Source organism: Calonectris borealis, chromosome 11 (genome assembly GCF_964195595.1).
Source record: "Calonectris borealis chromosome 11, bCalBor7.hap1.2, whole genome shotgun sequence".
In the NCBI taxonomy this organism is placed as follows: domain Eukaryota; kingdom Metazoa; phylum Chordata; class Aves; order Procellariiformes; family Procellariidae; genus Calonectris; species Calonectris borealis.
The window spans coordinates 4,315,229-4,335,998 of NC_134322.1; the positions used below are offsets into that span (position 1 = coordinate 4,315,229).

The 20,770-nt window shown below is 41.2% G+C and overlaps 1 protein-coding gene across 1 annotated transcript in view; it reads left to right on the forward strand.

Annotated features, from left to right (window-relative positions):
- Positions 1-20,770, forward strand: part of ADAMTS17 (ADAM metallopeptidase with thrombospondin type 1 motif 17) — a 191,965-nt gene that overhangs the window by 66,382 nt on the left and 104,813 nt on the right. The window contains exon 8 of the mRNA XM_075159828.1: positions 8,929-9,034. Within this exon, the coding sequence (XP_075015929.1) occupies positions 8,929-9,034 (106 nt within the window). The remainder of the gene's footprint in view (positions 1-8,928; positions 9,035-20,770) is intronic.

Consider the following 20,770-nt stretch of genomic DNA (forward strand, 5'->3'; position numbering starts at 1 on the left):
TCTTCTGATCTTATCTCCTCCCTCCTTGACCCCTGCCTCCCACAGAAGTGACTCCCTGCTGCTTACGAGATCAAAGTCATGTTTCTTGTAGACTTCTGGAAAACCCATATTATCTCCGTTTGCTACATTTCTGTCCCCGTCTCCTCTCAATCCCTAATCTCTTCCCATCTGTCTTTCCCCCTTGTTGACTAAATTTGAATTATGCCAGGCTTCTGTATACTTCCCAGCACTGTGTGTTGACTCATCCAGTCGATCAATCCCTCCCCAACTGGAGTACTTCTCTCAGATCCACTTAGCCAGCTATTCCCCTGCCTTCCCTCTTAACAGGAGTACAGCTGTTGTAATATGTCTTACTTTGGGTAATTAAGCCCATGTATTTCTATGTGTGTGCATGAGCATGGAGACTTTCAGCACTGTGTAATGATGTCTATAAACAGATGGTGAATTAGCTGCCAGGGTTTGTGAATCTACATTCGGGAATGGTGGTTTGATTTGGACTAAATATCCAAAACTTTGTATTTAACTAGAGAAACAGGAATGCAGAAAGGAACTGTGGTTTTGCCTGTTTGAGATCTGCATTCAGCAGCAGCCTGGGCTCCTGTCACAGGGGAGTGTGTGGGAGAAGCTCTCTGGAATGTGGCTGTTAACATATCAAAGTAGAGTAAACATGTAGATGATACCCTGCTTCCTCTGCTCCAGTTAATTAAGCCACTCCTCATGTCACGTTAGATGGAGAGGATTTATTAATGTGCTGTCATCTAGGGAAGCAATGGTTTGCTGAAAGGGAGGAGCCATGTTAATGGCATAGAGGATGTCATGCTGAACAAAGAGCAGATGTCAAATAAAGAGGGTATTTCTTTTTATCTCCTTCTTTGCTGAGGTCTTAGATCCCAGTGCTTTATCGTAAAAGCTTAGAAAATTAGGGCTAGAAAGAACTTCAGGTGGTCTTTTAATGCATTCCCTTGCTCCAAGGCAAGATCAGTGATACCCATGTCACTCCTGATGGATATCTGCTCTATGAAGCTAACCAGTATACTTGTTTCCAGCTTTCCTTGAGTTACTGTGAATGCCGTACCTCTCCTCAGGTATGGTCAGTGTGGTGAATATTTATACTTGTGATCACAAATCTTTGTTGAATGGCATTGTAAAGGAATGTGGTTTTCAAAGATGTCCATGCCAAACCTGTGGGGGTTTCCGAAGGTTGTCTGCTCTTCGCTGGCATAATGCAGTGTTAATAGCCTGTCTGGCATGTTTTTGTAGGCTTTGGTTAAAGCCTCTTCTAGGCCAAAAAGGTGTTAGAATATCTGTCAGCTTTCTTCATCTCAATACATTCAGTATCTGAAGCGACCTTTCACTAGCTTGGGTGAGGACAATTATCCCTAAATTCATGAGAGGTCTCAATCTCTAGGGCTTTTCAACTGGCTGGGTAGCCCCTTGTACACTGTGAGAGGCTCTGCTTAAATCAGTGAATTAGCGCAGTGTAAATCCAATGGAAGTAGCATTAGAATAAGGCTCCTGACATCTTGGGGAATGTCTGTGTGTGGGCAAGTTAGTAAAGGAGCAGATAAATGATTCATCCATTAAACTTAGAAAACCACAGGAGGGTTCCCAGGAAACATAAAAGCCCTGCAGAAAGACTGAAAGCTAAAGCTGAGAGTTGGCCATGCTGGGGAAGGGATTCCACATGTTCCATTAATTGCCGTCCTGCAGGGCAATTAAAGAGAAAAAGAAGATAGCAAAAGTGCTCCTTTAAGCTCTAATGATTTGCAGAATCTTGCCTTCTTTGCAGGTTTACAGACATGAAGAGGTCTAGCCTCACAAAGGCCTTTTTATCAGAAAGGTATAGAGTAGGGCAACTTGCATAGAGAAACCCCGGTTAGATGTCGGCTAATCTGTTTGCAAACAGGGGCAGCGCATTCCTGCACAGAGTTCAGCGTGGGCTGCAAGAGTCAACTGAGAAGTTCTGTTGAGCTTCAGTGGTGCCATGGCTAAGATTTGGGTGTATCTGCATGAATGGCAGTCATTTCACAAAGACTAAGGCACGTGCTTGAATCTTGCTTTCACAATTAGAGTCCTGGTCTTATGAAACGTTATCCAGGGCCAGTCGCTAGACCGTTGGGCACCGCAGTAGTATTTCAGTACCAAATATCTTTAAGTATTCCCAGCAGTCAGAAAAGTATCCCCTATAAAAGGTATTGTGTATTTCATTCATTTGTGCTGTTAGGACCTTGTATTCTGAGGAGTATTACGTTATCAGCTGTAGAAACATCACAGCTAGTATTGTGAATATCAGGGATAGATTTTGTTAGTCTTTCGGGGTATGTGTAATGAAAATCAAGAGATTCAGAAAGTAACTACGCTTTGTGTTTCAGCTATTTATTTTTCTTGCTGGGCTTTTGGGATTCTGACAGCAGTTGTGTATCCTGGAAGTGACAGTGTTTTCAGAGTTACAAGGAAGAAGAGATTTTATTGGGCACTACAGGACAACAGTCCCGTAGGGGAGGTGTCCAGCCACAGAGTACACTGAGTTCTGGGAAAGCGTGCTACATCTCTGCAGGTCATGCTGGTTTGGAGGCAAGGAACAGAGTTTTATAGAGGTCATGTTGAATTTTGGGATAAAGTAGATTCTCCAAAGTCAGAAGAGGATTCTGGTGATCTGATGCAACAAGTTAGCTAGATACAGAAAGTCAGGGTCTGATGTGTATTCTCAGAAGTAGTCGTGACTTCTTGTGTGATCTTACCAGTTATTTGAATGTTGTGTCTTAGCTCACTTTTCTGTAAAGTTGGTGTAGTACTTGCTGGTTTCTCAGTGAGGCAGGGAGGAATATATATGGGGACTTGGATACCAGTTTGAAAACCTTGTATGAAAACAAACGTGTGCTGTAGAGTTGGAGGAGTGAACTTCACGTGCCCTTAGCTAGAGGTTTCTTGGGATTCCCAGGAATCCAGATCATCTTCTGCCTGTGGAAATGGCATGGGTTTACCAGTGCTTAAAAAAATTAGTGCTGGAAACTACTTCCTCCACTGCTTTCCTCCACGAGCTAAAAGTAGGGGAGTCGTATACACAATACACCTGCCCGGATGGTATTCCAGCTTAAATTCTGCAGAATTACAAACTCCTTTTGAAGACTTTGAGTATTCCTTTGTTACCTGAGTACCTTCCCAGTCCTGTGTAGAGAGTTGTATTTGGACCAGTCCTATGTTGCCTTGTTTCCTCGATACGGTTCAACCACCTCCCACCTTGGAGGGAATTTAAGCCCTCAACAGGGAGTGGATGTTCTGCCACTCAACAAGGTCAAGTGAATTGAACTAATTTCTTCCCTGGACTCATTTTTGTCTCTTGTATGGCACCAAGAGAATGAGACAGACAGTGGGTCATATTCTCTGTCCTTTGATTAAGTACAAACTGAGGAAAAATGGCGTCCCTATTGTCAGATTTCTTTCTCAGGCACTTAGAGATTGAGCTTATTTCATATTTCACATTCCCGTTAAGAGTAAAGGCATACTTGTGAGGAGACCTATTTGAAATAGGCTATGGCTGACTTCTTGCAGCGTCTGGGAACCAGTTCCATTGGATGGTCCATGGCATCAGAAAATCTTCCTGTATAAATACTTGAGTTCAAAATATTGTGACTTGCATCGGGTACAGCACTTGGCATGATTGTTAACTTGTTTTCGTACCTGACTATAGCTGTCTCCCGTGCATTGGATGGTTGTACTATAATTCCTCTACTTGTGATTCATAATGAGTGTATTGTTTCCAGCGTGGTTTTCATTAAATACAGTGACAATGAAAATTATTGCTAAGGAAAACAGTTTCCATACGTGAATATTAAACTCTAATGGAAACCATGTTGTGAGTGCAAGATTAACAGAAATTGGCATCTAGATGACTATCCAGCATTAAGCCAAATTAATCTGTGCCACTAAAATTGCATGTCTGGCTTTGAATTAGCACATTCTCATAAAATGAAGGAACAGCTCACCCTGTTAGTTTCTTCTGGATGATCCCTGTAAACCAAACTTGGAACTGGAGGCTCAGTAGGACAGTGATGGTAACAACCTTAGCCTCTCTGTGTTGTACATGCTGGAGAGGGTCCTTCCATGGATACTGTTCTTTTTTCACCTGGATACCGCTGTCTTCTTGGGACCTCTGTTTATTCAGCTGTAGGACAGGGATTGTGTTATTATCTATCTTGGAGGCAGTTTAGTGGGTACTTCTTCTTTAATGTTTTTCAAATTTTGGAACCTTTTATATGTAGGCTTGATAGAAAGGAAAAGTTTTTTTCATTTTTAAGTATCATAAGCACTGAAAGATTCCCTTGGTGACTGACTTGATGTGTAAATACAGGCAGGGCATCTCTGTCAAACATATCATTGCAATTGAACCGAAAGGCAGAGCATGAATCACTGCTAGGGTTTCCTGATTTTACTTATGTAGGATGTTAAGAGAGGCTACAGGACTGTAATTGATGGCAATGTGTGAGCTGCACAAATTGAAAATCGTGGGAGGATGAGAAAAACATCAGCTCAACACCAAACTAGTAATGGTGGGGAATGGGAGGTTTGCTTTGTGCATGTGGATATGCAGTGAGTCTCCATTTGTGCCAAGCAGACTTCAGGACTTCAATTTTGGCCCCCTTCCCAACAGCAAATACATTGAGAAGAGGAAAGCTAGCCAAGTTTTAATCAAGTAAAAGTTCTGTATCCAGAGGTGGCTGGCAAAAGAAGAGATTAAAGTATTAGGAGTGCAATGAAAACAAGACATTAGAGAGTTGAAAGCTGGAATACCTGGATAAACCACTTGCTGAGTGAATATTCCACAGTCGTCAGAAGGAAGCCCCGAGTGTTTCGAATAGGATGAAATGTGAACCCACGTACCAGAGCTCGTCTTCTTCCAGCTTTGGCTATCACTGTGGCAAGTATGTAATATCCTAATGCCTAGCTGAGCTGGTAGGATAAATGTAATCATTCCCCTTAGAGATGTTGCTAGCAGCAGAGGGCTCATTAGCTGGCAGAAAGACCAACAGCTGCAAACTGTTTATGTATGACAACTTTTTGGATAAATCTGAGTTTACACAGTTGCCTGCATCCTAAGGTTTGCTGTGGAAGTGTAGATAGCTTTGCATGTTCAAACCCAAGCACAGAAGTTATGGACTGTAATTATGCAATTCCTCATGAGAGAAAGGAAAAAACCCTCACACTTGGTAATAGTAAAAATAGTAATTGGCTTTCCTTTCCCTCTATCACTGATGTTCCTGCTTGACCTTTTTTGATATTAAAAATAGATTTGTGGTAATTGCTGGCAGTTTGTAGTGTATCTGGAAAGATAAGGACTTTTTTCCCCTGAAGAAAGCCACTGTCTGTATATTTGCATGAGCACAGAAGTGTGGGGTTTTTTTTAAAAAAAAAAAACACACAACAAAAAAACCAGTTCAACTTTCTTCTGTATTTTTCATTTTCACACACCTGTCTCCCAGACAGGGCCAGAAGCAAAATTACCAAATAAGAGAAGTTCCTCTTATATTATTCCCAGCCTAGTAGAACCACAGCGTGCCAGGATTTTCACAAACATACCTGAATTCATGAAGTTTCTGTTCCAGTTCTGTAGACTTGAAAGGCTCAGATAAAAATCTGGGATTTTAAGAGGCAAACAACAGTTTCCATTCATCCCAATGAAGAAAATAAATCATATTAATGCAGCTACCAAGGCATTGTACTACTATCATTGTCAGTTAAAGGTGTATTTTTCTCTGCATATCAATTATATGTAACCCAATCATTGTTTTGGGTTACAAAAAAGTTGCATTTATCTTAATGGTTCAGATATATTTACTAAAGAACTGTATTATGTTTGCAGATCAATAGAATATTTGCTATTTATGTTCTAATGAAAGAATTAACGGTAGAATGTATTGGTCCAAAAGAAAATTATAGTCTTAGGAAACAGTCTGATAGAAAATACATATTTCAAAAACATTTTTGAGGCAAGCTTTTTCAGCTTGCTTAAAATGTTATAACAATTTGTTATAACTGGCTTGCTCTTCCAGAATGACTCTCATTAATAAGCACTCAGCAGTTCATGAGCTGGACTTCTTACTGAGTTCATTTCATGTAATGCAAAGCTTTCTGCAGTCTGCTTTTCTAGGATTATGAGTTTACCTGCCCAGTCCACTTCTATTCCTATATTGTCTGATCCCTGGGCTCCACTGCAACAGAATTCTGTAATAATTGTAATAATAATCTAATTTTAGATGTCTACATTTTTAAATTGGTCATTGCAAATATTATAAAATGGCCACACAGGATTCACATCAAGTATGGAAAATAACTAATAAAAATAAGGTGACTAAGGTTCTGTAACTGAGCCACAGTAACTTTTTCAGCCACTGATGGGTATACAAGTCCTCAATCATTAGTTTTCCACCTTTGAACAATGAGCGTTTTAGCACAGAGCAGTGTTATTGCCAGTCAGTTTCAGTGAGCATTAGAACCACTAAATAAAGACATCAGAAGAATTACCACTTGAGGTAAAGCATTTAACATTTTAATTGATATTTACCCTCTTTTAATATATTGACAGAACTCTAGACTATTTTGCTACACCACATCTCCCAACCATGGAATTATTGCCCCCTTGCATCTCCAAGTGACAGCAAACATTGACTCAGTCTCATTTTATGAAATTTATCAGAAGGAAATTAGCATGAATCATTTCAAGCTAAACTGGCGTGCCTGGTTGACCACTGAGCTTAAGATGCGATACTGTTTTGTTGCTTCTCAGTTAAAACCTCATGTGTCAGATACAACTGAGATATATATTGGCACTGGTTAAATGGAAGATAAAGGCGGAATAATCAGGTTTAATAGTAGGAATGAAACGCTTTCAGTAAGAATCCTGCTCTGGTCATTGCTGTTGGCTGTACCTAAAACTGCTGAAAGGTAACCAAAATATCCCTCCCTATTTAGTTAAAGTGTATTTCAGCTGAGTTGGGTCAGTTTATTATGAGCTATGTTTGCCTCATCCCCAAAAGGCAGAAGGATCTCCAGGAGCAACTTTTGAGTAGATGGTAGTTGTGCCACAGGGTCATAGCACATCATTGTGGGAAAGCTGGGGCTAAGCAAGCTAATGAGTAAAGGTGAACTCAACAGCCCTCGCTAGTGTTCCTCTCTCACAGCTGGGGATCAGGATTACCAGCAGCCACTGGGCCATCACAGTTTTGTCTCCTGTGACAGCACAGTATGCTCCAGTGGAGAGGCAGCTATGGAGTAGATTAGCAATTTGGCGTGAAGCGTCCTTCCTCCCAAGTATTCTGTTTCATGTGTGCACGCTGGGAGAGGATTTAAGAACTAAAAAATGCACAAAGGCACAAATCTAAAGAAGCAGAGGATTGGCTGAGTCATCTAATTGTTTCTTTTCATCTTCTGTGACTCAAATATTCAATTTTGCTTCCCTTTAACCAAAATCTGGCAGTTCCTCTTAATGTCAGACCTTCTGCTATTGGCTTTACAATAAACTAACATTTTCCCAAACAGTATTTTCCTTGTGCCAGAAGTATTCCCAGAAATTGCTGATTCCCAGGTTGGAAGCAAAAGACTGTTATTGGTGAGGGTATTATTATTTGTAAGTCACCATAAGGGTGCATGGTAGCAGATATAAATCAGGAGAAATATCTACTTCCCTCTCAGAAATCAACTAGAAATGTTTTGGTGATCTTTAAAAGAAACAGAAGGCATGTTCATAGCCCAAGACACACTGCAGACACCTACAGCTGAGATTCTGTTCTACGATCCATTCATTAGGCCGTCAGGTGTGTGGACTGAGGTTACAATCTCTTTCTCAAAGTAACATGTTACTTCCTGAGCAATTTCTTGACATCCTTATGACTATTCTGCGAGTAAAAAGCAAGTCAGTTTAAGAAGAATGCTGAAATCCAGCCTTCTATGGTCATTGATTTAAAAAGATTAAATTTTGATTTAATTTTTTGCATGTGGTATGAATCTGGCCTTCCACAGTCAGCACTTTTAAAGTAAGCAAATGTTAGTGTCTGATTTCTGCACTGCCTTCACTCTCTGCTGCTAGTGCCGAATTAAAAGGCTATTGCCCATCCCTTCATTCCATCCAGAATCCCCCTGGCAACAAATATCCAGGTCCATGTTGTTGTCAAAACTCATAAAACCGGAACTGGACTTCTTGCAGGTCTAAAGTTTTACACCGTTTGCCCCCTGATAAACACAGCTTTGTCAACTCTGACAGAAGGAAAAAAAAAAAAAGAGATCATGTCTCCACTGCATGGTTGTGGTCTACTCATTAAAAGCAGCTAGATCTTAGCTACCCCTCTGTGAGAACAGTATTACAGCGAGGAAATAGATTTCTTGTTTTCTGTTAAATATAAGCAAACCTATCTGCTGTGAAAAAAATGAAAGGCATTTGTGGAAGGTCTTTACACTTCCCCTTTTTCCAGCATGTTTGTTAAGGTTACTTCACTGCATCTTCTAATATCGAAGTAGCCGTAACAAGCATTTAAATGGAGTTCTCCCCATTTTCAGGATCAAGTTGGGGAGAAGGAATAAAACAATAAAAGCAGAGACTCTCTGAAAAGATCTTAAATTTTCCCATATATAGATAAGCTTAGATGAATTTTTGAGTCAGTGAAATACGTTTTTGAGACGACAGTGAAATATATTTTCCAATGAAAGCAGTGAAGGTGAGTGTGTTTAACTTGCTTCCTGTCTGACAAAATTCTAGATTGATTTTTCAATAGGATGATGAACAAAACACTCAGATGATTTTGTATGCAAACTGCTCTAATATTTTTTATACTGGGCACATTTTTTATCATTTTGGTTGAGTTACTGCTGTATGTTTTGAGTGAATGAGCTGTTTCACTGATTCTGATGGGAACATTCTCTGTGTTTCTGTTGCAGGAATTGCTTACCTGGGAGGTGTTTGCAGTGCCAAGAGAAAGTGTGTTCTTGCTGAAGACAACGGTCTCAATCTGGCATTTACAATTGCACATGAACTTGGGCACAAGTAAGAACTTATCCTTCTGTTTCTTTCTTTACTGGTGCCACTATAGCATACTTTTATTTAAAGCCATACAAGTGAAATTACTAGTGTGGCATGTTTATTATGATTTCGTAAATCAAGCAGATTGATAAATAACTTAATTTTTAGGAGACTTATGTAAATATACAGTTCAGCACACATAAATCTTTCTATTTGATCCTCCCGTGTTTTCCACTCTATGTATATTCTCTATGCTATTTCCACTCTATGCTATAGCACTTCCTGTGCTATTTTGAGTAGCGCAAAGATGCCTCATTCTCTTAAATGATTGATGGTAGTAGTTAGAGACAAATTCTGCTTTTGTTTACACTGTAGCACACTGTCCACAAAAATGACATCAACTTCAAAAATCTTTGAATTTGCTAAATTATCTCTGAAGTTCAGGTGTCTATGTCAAGGATTTTAGTAGTTAAATACTTCGGTAATGTTTTCATCTCTGCGTGTGAAGTAATCTACTATGGCTGAAATTGTAAGCATCAGTATTTTGGAAATGCCCTTAAGCAGTATTATTTGATCAACAGAAAGAAATCATATAACTTGATTTATCAGCTCAATCACAGCTAACTAACACACTTTGAACACTGACTGGAAAAAAAAGGCAAAGAACGTGATAATTCCTACTCAGACAGAAATTTGCAGAATGAAATTACCGGGTACTTTCTGCAGGTGACTTTGAAGATTTTTTTAAAGCTGCCTGTAAATATCCAATGGACAGAAGAGAACAAAATTGACTAGAAGAGTCACCTGCATCGTCTTAGTGCAGTTAATGAGTTAACCCAAAGGTCACCATCCACATTCACTGCTTTCCAGGCTAAGTGTAATATGCACTTACTCATAATACTTACAAGCTTTTTTCCCTTTCCATTGACATCACTGTGGTTGCACTGTGTCACAGTTAGATTGTGTAAGGTATAGAATTAGACCAGGAACAAATTTATAGAGGGGCAAGGGCTGTACCTATGGGATTTTCAAGTTACTCCTTCCTCTAGCCTCTCTGGATGGGAGGTGGGAAATCCCACCATTGTTCCTTTAGTAAGAAGTCATGCGTAAGTTTTGTCTGCGCCCTTCTGGACTCCTACTGTTTATGTGTCTGTTGTATCTTCCTTTCCTACAGTAACAAGTATTTGACAGCTAAGTCAGAGCCAATGTATCGTGTTCAGATTCTGGCCAATCTCATTCCATGACAAATAATTATTTTATGGCAATGTATTTCAAAGTTGCATGGAGGATATTGAGGTTGCTACCAAAAATGACAAGACGAAAATTAATCTCTTGTTCACCCTTCAGTGACACCAAAGGCAGCTGAGCCAAACCGAGGGTGGTTTCAGCAGAAATGAAGGACATTTGGTTTTGGTTTTATTTAAATTGCATGCCAAGATGTTAAACTGAGCCTAAACTTAATAACAAATTAACCTATGGGTAATGTTAAGGGAAATTCAGCACTCATCTTTGGATGGGCCAAAAGCAGGAGGGAAAAATACTTGAGCTGCACAAAATCCAGCTGTGTAAAAGAGTGAGACTGGTCTGTCCTCGTATTTGCCAAGTTTCCCAGCAGAGCTGTCAAGCTTCCTTCTAATAATGCCTTGCAAAAAATCCACAACATAAATAGGGGATGTAATGCTTTCGGATGCAGTTCTCTGTCTCTGCAGAAAATAGCAAACTCCATTTTCTTTTCTGAGTGCAATTTTGGTGGTAAGACCATAATGTCCTTTCTCTGCTGGTTTTCTTTCTTTGCCTCCATCTTGGAAAACTGTTTCAAGAGGTGGGTATGAGATGTCTAAAGGGGTTGACAGAGAGTGGCTTGGGTTCAGTACCCTGGAGGATTTGGACAGTGAGTGTGCTATTGTGCAGAGAATCTTCTCTTCAGGAGATTCATAGACCCAATTCCGGGGAGAGATGGAGAGCTTAAATGAAGACTGCAGGTGAAGAAGGACAAATGATAAAGGAGACTGCATTTTCTAACAGAGCTGCCTTATGAGCCACTTTACTGAGAGAGAAGAGACTAGAACAGGCTCAGGCAAGAGAGACTGGGAAGAGTACTTGAGTACTGGAGGGGCTTGGAGGGTCTGTAAGAGCCAGTCTAGGGACCTAAGGTGTCTGGGTCTGGGGAATGTAGCTCTGAGAAGGCAACTCAGCCAGTAAGGAGCTAGCTGGGTTAGGTTAGAGAAGCTGTTGGCAGGATTCTGCTGCCACAGGTGTTGTGGGGACGTGTTCCAGGTTAGCCTGTTTCACAGTGAGTTGCAATTCTCTATCACACACTGGAGCAAGCCCTCCAGCCCTTCTGCCCTCTCTTCCCTTGCTTAAGCCCAGCCATAAGCATGCATAATCAAACCCACTGTGCCAAATCAAAACAGAGGGGAAAAAATGCCATCTGTCTCTCATCACCCAACATGAGCATCAAAATCATCCCTCTATCCTGTCATCCACCAGTGGCCTAGTTACTTATTTCAAAGTCCGGTCAATTTACTGGTGCCTTTCTGGCATTGAAGTCAACAGGAATCTTTTCATTGACCTTACCGAGGTGTCAGACCTCTCCTTATTTGTCTGTTTTTGAACTGCAACAGGATGCTCTGAGCAGTCCTGTTTCAGCACGTCTTGTGCAAATAGAAGGATCGTTTGCACACTTTACCTACAAACTTGTAGTTTTTAAGTGACTGTGAAATGTAAGGAAACGCATTGCAGAGAGGAAGACAACGAAGCTGACGTGAGCTTCAGGTTTAAAAATGAAGGAAAACTAGGTGCAAGTCTCTTAATTAAAAAAAAAAAATCCAATCAAAACTTACATGCATATTGGCAAAAATATCAATTTTGGAGAGCCATAATTGTGAGCTTTATTGAAGGCTGATTTCCTTATGAGTGTAGAAAAGCTGAGGTTTATTACTTCTTTCCCTAAGACTAACAAATGTCTGTGGAGATCACAAGCCCGGTTTGGCATTCACAGATAGTTTCTGATGTAGACTTTGGAAAAAGTGAATGGATTACTAATTGATGTGTTAGATTCCTAATCTGCCACTAATGTCATTTGGACTCACTGCAAAAAACACTATTATGGACAGCTGCACTGTGAAAACATGGAGACATCATTAAATAGGTCCATTAGGGTGATGCTTATAGGTCCTATAAAAGTTCATCTTCAGGTTTAACCTACAGAGTTGTTGTTGCTTGATGATGGGATGAGTGATATAACTTTTAGCTGTTGTAATTGTGTCTTCAAATTTGGAGTGATAATTTTGGTCCATGGACACAAAGGGAACATCCATTTGTATTTAGATACAATTTTTCCTACAAAGAGTCCAGGAGAATAATTTTGCTGTTACAAAAAGGTAACAGGCAAGGTGGAGACCACTGAAAATGTGATGAGGCTGCATATCATAAACTTCTTACCATGCAAGACAGGACCCTCAGCAAACCTCGTTCCTTCATTCAGTGTGGTCAACAGTGGGTATCTTTTAAAATAACACACTTCTATGTAACCACAGTTAGTTAGTTTTTATCCAGGTGGAGTACTGTGTTCTGACAAAAGAGAAGACAGAGATCACAGTGGTCTCTGAAGTCTTAAAAAGTGTAAGTCGAAGGTCTTCATATTATAAACAACTTAATATGCTGAATGCTTTCTTACTCATCTTTCCTCAGACTAAAAGGGCAACTCCATCAGTAAGAGCTTGAAAATGCCCTACTGTTGTCAACAGGATCCTGAATGGTGCTTCCCTCCTCTTCCATGAACTGCACCAGTGTGAAGTTGATCTAAGATTCATACCCCAAAGACCACCCTGAACAACTGTGACTTTTAGAAAAATAGTGCCACTTCCCCCTCCCCTGGTTCCCTTTTTGCCTACAGCAGTGACATTGTTACCATTTTCAAGTCATTCTCCAAAGAAAAAGGCAAATAAGTTTTTTAAACAAAAGCTGGGATTCATCCTTATATCCGTTATCCCCTAAATGAAGCGGGTGGGCTGTAGCCAGTGGTTTTTCAGGACGACAATGCCAGCTTTGTTGCCATTCCTGTTTCTTTCAACAGCCTCGGCTTTCCTGTTGTGGGATGGGGGGCAGGCTTGGGTGAGGAGGGAGGATTCCCATTCATGAGCTAGCGGAACCTGGCACTGCCTAGATGGTGAGAGAATAGCCGGAGGTGGTATGGCTGGAAGCCACGCTGTGTCAGATGCCCTTAAGAACGTGAATCAAAATCAACTGACAATAAGCAAGATGCAGTCCATTGCCAACAGTCTGAAACCGCGTGGCCTCAAACTTGAAGCTGAAACAGATGAGGACAAAAACGAGTCCAAAGGTAAAAAGCCTATAGTCCACAAACCAAACAGCTCCGGATTTAGAATCAGACAAGAGAAGACTTTAGAACCGGCAGGTTTCTGTCCAGTATGATTATTTGCTTTAGATGTTAAGAATTGATAGATGTAGCTTGGTTAAAATTGCTTTAGGGTGCATAATTATTTGCTGCATAATTAAGTATGGCCTCTGTGGTGTGTCTCAAGCAATAGTGGTGTTGCTGGTAAGGGAAAAGTACTCTCTGGATGTTCCCTTTGTGGCCTGATATTTATGCTAATAGAATTGTGAATAAACTTACCTCCCTGATCTGTCTAGTGCAGCACCCAGCAGAGAAATTCTGTCATGCAAATAGTTGTAAGGCAGAATGTGAAAATATCGCAGGCTGAAGGGGAATGTGTCTTGAGCAGATCCAAAAGGTACAGAATAACGCCCTGTGACAACTTACACTGGCAAAGCCAGGTCAGTGTGGTGCAGGCATACAAGCTTAATTCCTAAGAACCAAACAGGAAGTTAACAGTCCCCCTTCTCCCCCACCCTGCAATTTATAAAGATTTGGTCATAATGCATTTTAAAAATGAAAAGTTTCACATGGAAGCTGAGGACCACCACAGTAAATGCGACATCTTGTGCTGGGTCCTGCACTTCGGCCACAACAACCCCAGGCAACGCTGCAGGCTTGGGGAAGAGTGGCTGGAAAGCTGCCCGGAGGAAAAGGACCTGGGGGTGCTGGTTGACAGCCGGCTGAACATGAGCCGGCCGTGTGCTCAGGTGGCCAAGAAGGCCAACGGCATCCTGGCCTGTACAGAAATAGTATGGCCAGCAGGAGCAGGGAGGTGATCGTGCCCCTGTACTCGGCACTGGTGAGGCCGCACCTCGAATCCTGTGTTCAGTTTTGGGCCTCTCAGTACAAGAAGGACATTAAGGTGCTGGAGCGTGTCCAGAGGAGGGCAACGAAGCTGGTGAAGGGCCTGGAGCACAAGTCTGATGGGGAGCGGCTGAGGAACTGGGGTTGTTTAGTCTGGAGAAGAGGAGGCTGAGGGGAGACCTCATCGTGCTCTACAACTACCTGAAAGGAGGTTGTAGCGAGGTGGGTGTTGGTCTCTTCTCCCAAGTAACAGCAGTAGGACGAGAGGAAATGGCCTCAAGTTGTGCCAAGGGAGGTTTAGATTGGACATTAGGAGAAATTTCTTTACTGAAAGAGTGGTCAGGCCTTGGAACAGGTTGCCCAGGGAAGTGGTGGAGTCACCATCCCTGGAAGTATTTAAAAGACGTGTAGATGTGGTGCTTAGGGACATGGTGTAGTGGCCATGGTGGTGTTGGGTTGACGGTTGGACTCGATGATCTTAGAGGTGTTTTCCAACCTTAATGATTCTATGATACTATGACAGATCTGAGCAGTCAGGTAATGCTGCAGAGTGCACACTGTGCTGATATAAAACTGTTTCTTTTTCTTAAGCAGTCTCTTTTGTGATTACAGTCAGTGCGGTGCCGGCAGCAATGGAGCCAGCCAGCCAAATCATGGTGGAGGTGCAAGGGGAGTGGTTCTGGAAATTATATAAAAATGGAGGGACTTTTGCTACAAATTCTCTCATTTTATCCTGGGATTATAACATTTAGGTGCAGGATGTGGGAGTCGAGAAGCTGTTAGGAAAGAAACAATTCTGTCTTTTTTAGAGCTCGCCGTAGTCTAGCCTTGAACGCATGGCTCTGCCGATGTAGGCAACTGAGTGTAGTTTCTATCCTGGCTGACTTCAAACATTAACTCTATTTTTCAAAAAAGCTCCCACCTGAACTTCTTTTTCTGCTCTGTATTGCTCTTTTGACCATTTGCATTGTAATGATGGCAATGAAAGATTTCTTCATAACATTTGTAAAGAGCTGGTTTTTAGAAGTATGAGCAAAGCAGCCAGTAGGATCCTTGTGTGTTATAGTGCTGACAGCGAGATCAGTCACAGAGAAGGCAGCAGACCTTGCAACTGCTGTTTGAAGTGTAGCAGAGGCATGAGTTAGTCCCGCATTTCTTAGGCAGGTTCTGCCTGACCTGAATTTCTGTGGAACATTTTTCTTCATTGCTATTGCAAAAGTACACCAATTAATTGCCAGGAAGCAATCTGTCCCCAGATTACTTCTTACCTCCCAAAAGGCATTAAAACCAACATTACTAAAGTTGTAGAATCAAACACATAGAAGCACCGAAGTCTCAGTCTCAGGGTTATCTGGACAACTTCAATTTTAACTCTAGTCCCTCTGTCCTGCCAATGAGGCCAAACTTCTATGCATAGGGTGGTATTTCAGCATGTAGTTAAAGACTCTAGCTTAACACATGCCCACAGGTATCTTATTCACTCCTGCGTGAATGTTTCACCAGAGAGAGACCTTGCAAAGAGGTGCCCATCTTGTGAGTCTGTAGGGTAGTATCCATTTATGTGATGGCTCAGGGATGCTCCTGTGGCTTACAGGATCTGTCTTGTGACTGGATAAACCTCTCCAATGGCACTGCTGGCAGTTGGGATGTAGATTCTGTCTTGTGTTGGAGAGCCGTGGCGCAGTTCCCTCTGTGCCTTTGTAAAACCCTGTGTGGCTGTTTTGACCATTGCTGCAAAAGACAATGTGTTGGAACTCACGTCTGCATTTGTAGGGGTTGAAAATCAAGGTCAGTTGGATCCCAAGGACGACTGGAGCCAGAGGCAATCCCATGCAAGCTTTACTCTAGCAAGCTCAGGTACTAGTCACTGTGTTGCTGCACCAAGACTTCCTGAGTAGCTGGGTAGTTTAATTCAGGCAGTTACTGCCCCAGCTATATTCTACTAGTGCCAGCACTCTCCATTTTAAATCTCACAGGAGTATGTCGCTGTTCCAGTATATTGCAGTCTCAGGATTACTGGGAGTGACTGACTGCCGTGTAGACATACCCTGAGGCTGGCCAAAAATGCTGGCAGCAGTCCGTACCCACCCTGGAGTTGCTAATTTTATTTTCTGCCATTTGTGTTGTAAATCTGTTGTGGAATGTCTCTCTCTGTTCCCAGGCTCCCTTTTCTTGTTCCCCTCCTCCCAGGTTTCATTCTTCCTCCACAGATAATTGCAAGCACATTTTCACAGTTAAGTTGCCCTTCTCTGTGCAACTCCAAAAGGACATAATGGAACACTGCCTACTTCATCATATATGTTTGTACATCAGAATCGGTATGATCTAGTAAAAGCGATTACTTAATAACATATTCTGGTTTTGAGAGAGAACTAGGTATAGCCTCACATTTCAGGAGATGCTTCTTCCACTTTTGGTAACACAATGAGGGGTCTGTTTTAGACAAAAAAAATTATTATGTACGTAAGTACCTTGATAATAGCTTTCTGAAAACTGTGTCCTAAGTCAAGAGGAAGTGGAGATCAAAGACAGATATAGATCCAAACGTATGTAAATAAAAAAAATCAGTGGAGAATTCTGCAAGCATGGATGGTTTGACCTGAGGAAGAGGTAGTGATGGAGCACCACTAAACAGGAGGTGTGTTTGCCCAATATAATACAGTACATGAAACCTGAGTAAGTTAATTTGAATCCCAGAAGTAGAATATCCCTGTGGTATTAACCTTGTCTGGGCTAGTTGTTTTTGCAATGACAGTAGGATATCACATAGAGAAAAATCACATAAAGAAAATCACATACAGAAATCACATAGAGAAAAAGAAGATTGGGAAGGAGAAATGGAGAGATTTGAGTAGTATCATGTGCCAGACTCTGGATAATAGGCTTAGTTTTGGGTGGGTTTTTTTAGTTTTATGTAAAACTGCAAGATATTTACAGGTGTGGTTACTGAACCTGCTAATCCTAGCATGGTGGCGAGGTACCTTCCCTCTATCATGCGTATCTTTTCTCACCCTTGTATCTTCCAAGTTTGATAGTTTATTTACAGTATTGGAATGTAACCACATTGGAACTGGGTGTGGGAATGTCCACCTCCCATTGCTTTCTGGACTCTTGTGGCAAGCATTAGTGTGGTTCTGGGCAAGGGTTTCTATGGTTTTACTCTACGCTTTGTGAGGGATGTCTGTGTAATCCCTAGTGAAGCAACATTCTCTTGCAGTCCCACTAATTTCTTTGTTTTTGAGCATCTTGTACAGCTTTACTTAACATAATAAAACTGCACCAAACAGGCAAATGACAGTGATTTTGAAATTCCCAGACAACACAATTTTCGTTTAATCAATAGCTTTGTGGCTTTGCCGGCTATGTCTTTCTCTTTGAAGGCTTATTCTGCTGACTAAGCCAAGGTCATGTTAAATAGCTGGGGCGTAATGATTTGGCAAATCTTGCATATGCTTCCTGCTACAAGGGTTCTGGTTTCATACTTCATTGGCTTTGCTGGCAACAGCCTTGTGCACCCAGTGACCCAAAACATAGGGACAGTACAAGTCCCCATTGTGCAACCTCTACAGTACACACCAACACAGGAAATATTAGGTTTGCAAGTGCCATTTACCAAATAATCATTTGTTTTTATACAAGGGCAGCAATCTAGCTGAAATATTTACTTTTCCACTAGCAGTTGGGTTCCAATAGCCTGTAACCCATGCTGTCTGCCTGGCCTGCTGAGTTCAACAGGTTCCAGGTGAAAATGACTGCAGAGCTGGGGAAGGTGATAAATCCCAGACTGTCACTTGGAAAAAAACTTCGGTAGTAACTCAGCAGCAGCAACGCCAGTGGAAATGTTGTTGCTTCTAAAAATGTGGTTCCCTTTACTGTTATGTCAGTGGAAGGCTGCACTGTAGTGGAACAAGGTTGGCTGCCTCTTGGCCAACAGTTGTGTTTGGGAATAAAATTCAGCAAAAAGAGTTTATTAGACAAACGAAATAAACAGGCCTTCTTTGTTCTCACTGATCCCTTTCCATTTGCAAAATCCTCCCTACATCAGATGCTGGGCCTCTTTCCCTTGCTGGATCCAACACAGCAGGGAGTTTTGTCATCTATGTCTTTACTTGAACCCCAGTTTCCAAAAAAGAGAAGAATGACCCACAGTTTTCTCAGTTTTCTGCTTTTGTTCTTGTTTAGGTAAAACAAATCAGAGCAAAAGGAGCCTGGTCATAATTGTTTGTTCTCACTTGCTTGAAAAGATTCCTTCCTGCTGGGCTCTAATTAGCTTAGGGTGTTCAGCCTTAAAAATGAGTATTTTTTACTATACCTTCTTTCTCTGCTCCAAAGTCCACTGAGACACTCATCCACATACGGGACAGTTTGACATTTCAGAAATTTCTGATGTCCATCCTCTGGTAGCTGACTGTCACCTGCCAGTGAGAGTCCAAAGCCTGCCTGTCTCTTCCACCTGCTACCAGTTGTGCTTCCTTCCTACCACCCTGCTGTTTGCTGGCATCAGTCCGGAGATAGCTAATGAAGTGGCAGGTTTCTGCTCTAGCATTTTAATTAATAATTAACAATAATTAAAACATTTAATTAAAATTAACAAATTTTAAATATTCATTTTAATTATACACATTTAAACTATAGACAGGATAAAGAAATGCTCCCTAGAAACAGTTTGCTTCTTAGTTTAGGTAGTCTTTATACTTAGGAAAAGTATCTGTCCTTCAAAGGAAAAGCACAGCTTCTTTTCTTCCTCTCAAAAACGCAACCACTAGACCTTTCAATGGGTAAATTCTTTCCTGTCTAGCACCTCCTTTATCTCAAGTAAAGCTGCTTGCTATGTAACATGGGATAGATTTAGCCCAAGAGGGCAGAACTCTTCCTTAGTATCCATCATGAGCCACCATGGTCATCAATGGTCAATTTTTGATAAAAATGCAGATTGCTTTGGTTTAGCTTTGAAGTAATGTGGCTAACTGAGTTTTTCTACAGGAGCATTATAATAATGACTTTGTTTTCTGCTTTTCTGCTTGTGTGCACAAGCATCAACTCCCATCTACTCATTTTAAGTGTCATCCTTTCCATTGGGTGTATTTTTTACCTCTTTCTCCATTATTTCACTCTGTTATTGACACCTTTTCAATACTAATCCAGATATGATCTCTCCATTCAAAGAAAAAAAAATCAACTTTTTTGTTTAGAAAAATGTATTCATGTTTTCTTTTTATATCTTAAGTACTACAATACATACCTGCAGCTCATTCTGAAATTTTTTCCCAAATGTGTTATTGCAGGCAGCACCTCTGAGTATAATGAACAGAATCATATGAGAAAAACTCCTACGCGGTCTGCAAAAAGCTGTCATCATGCATGCCGTACCTTCTATCAGCTAAAGACCCTCTAAAGACATATCTTCTTCTGAAGATAACAGGCTTTTTTGTTCCTCTGTAATTTGTCTTCACATTAACACGTTCAAGCCAAAGTTATTCAAAGCAAGAGTGTCTCTTTTCAAGTTGCTGTTTACTTTCTTCATGTGGCATTCTTAGACAATATGAAAGCAAACTTGGCTTCATTAGCCTGAGGTTTGTAGGCAACCGGGCATGCCCACTACCCAGAGAATTCCACTTCAGTATTGGTCTGAACATATCATTTCCAAATTGCTTTGATACCAAGCCATAATTTGCAACATTCCTGTTTGATATTGAGTCTCTCCCTGCTGATCAAATGAGTGAGACTAAGTGAGATAGCGTGCTGAGCTTTTAAAATCATTTATGAACAGCCAAGGCCAAATGGTTCTGGGATTACGAATTTTCCCAGCTGTATCATTATGAAAAATCCCAAGAGTTTAGGGAGCTGGTATATAGGAGGAGCATTACTGGAAACAAAGTTTCCGTAAGGATGAGGAGCACTCCTGAGTGATGGAAGTGGCTGTGACAAGGATACCACTGAAAATACCATGCCCGTATAGTAAATGTCTTCAGCTGAACTACTGCAGACTGATCCATTGCTAGATTATAACTGCAACTAATAAAATTGGATCATGCATTTCCTGTGCAACTCTTTTTCTAGACAGTTGGGTTTTTTTTCATTCTTGCAAGCCAAAGAGAGCACGCAGGTTTGTTACTGTCCGCTATAGTCACCTGTCATTTTGGTGAATCAGTGTAAGAGGTCAGATAGGATGGATTTCTTCTTGCATTGAATCTGCAAGCCCACAGTGATTGGCAACGTAGACCAAGAAAAAAGAATAAAAGAAAAAGGCTGAAAAATATTTATTTCTGTGAAAAAGACTTCTGCTGCTCTGGGAACCATAAAGCATGTATCCACTGGCTTGTTTGGAGACTTCAGAAGACTTGATGCTGGTAGAATTATATATATTACAGTTACTTCACACCTCTTTGTCTTTTGATGTTGGCCATCTCCTCATTCCCACCTCCAGGAATGGAGAATTCATCCCCCAGTGTGGGGAAGGTAGCCAGCATTCCTGACTCCTATAGTGCATTCCCCAGGCTGCCCTGCTTCCCCCAGTGCTCAGCAGTGGGTGGCTTCCTGATGGGGTAGAGTGT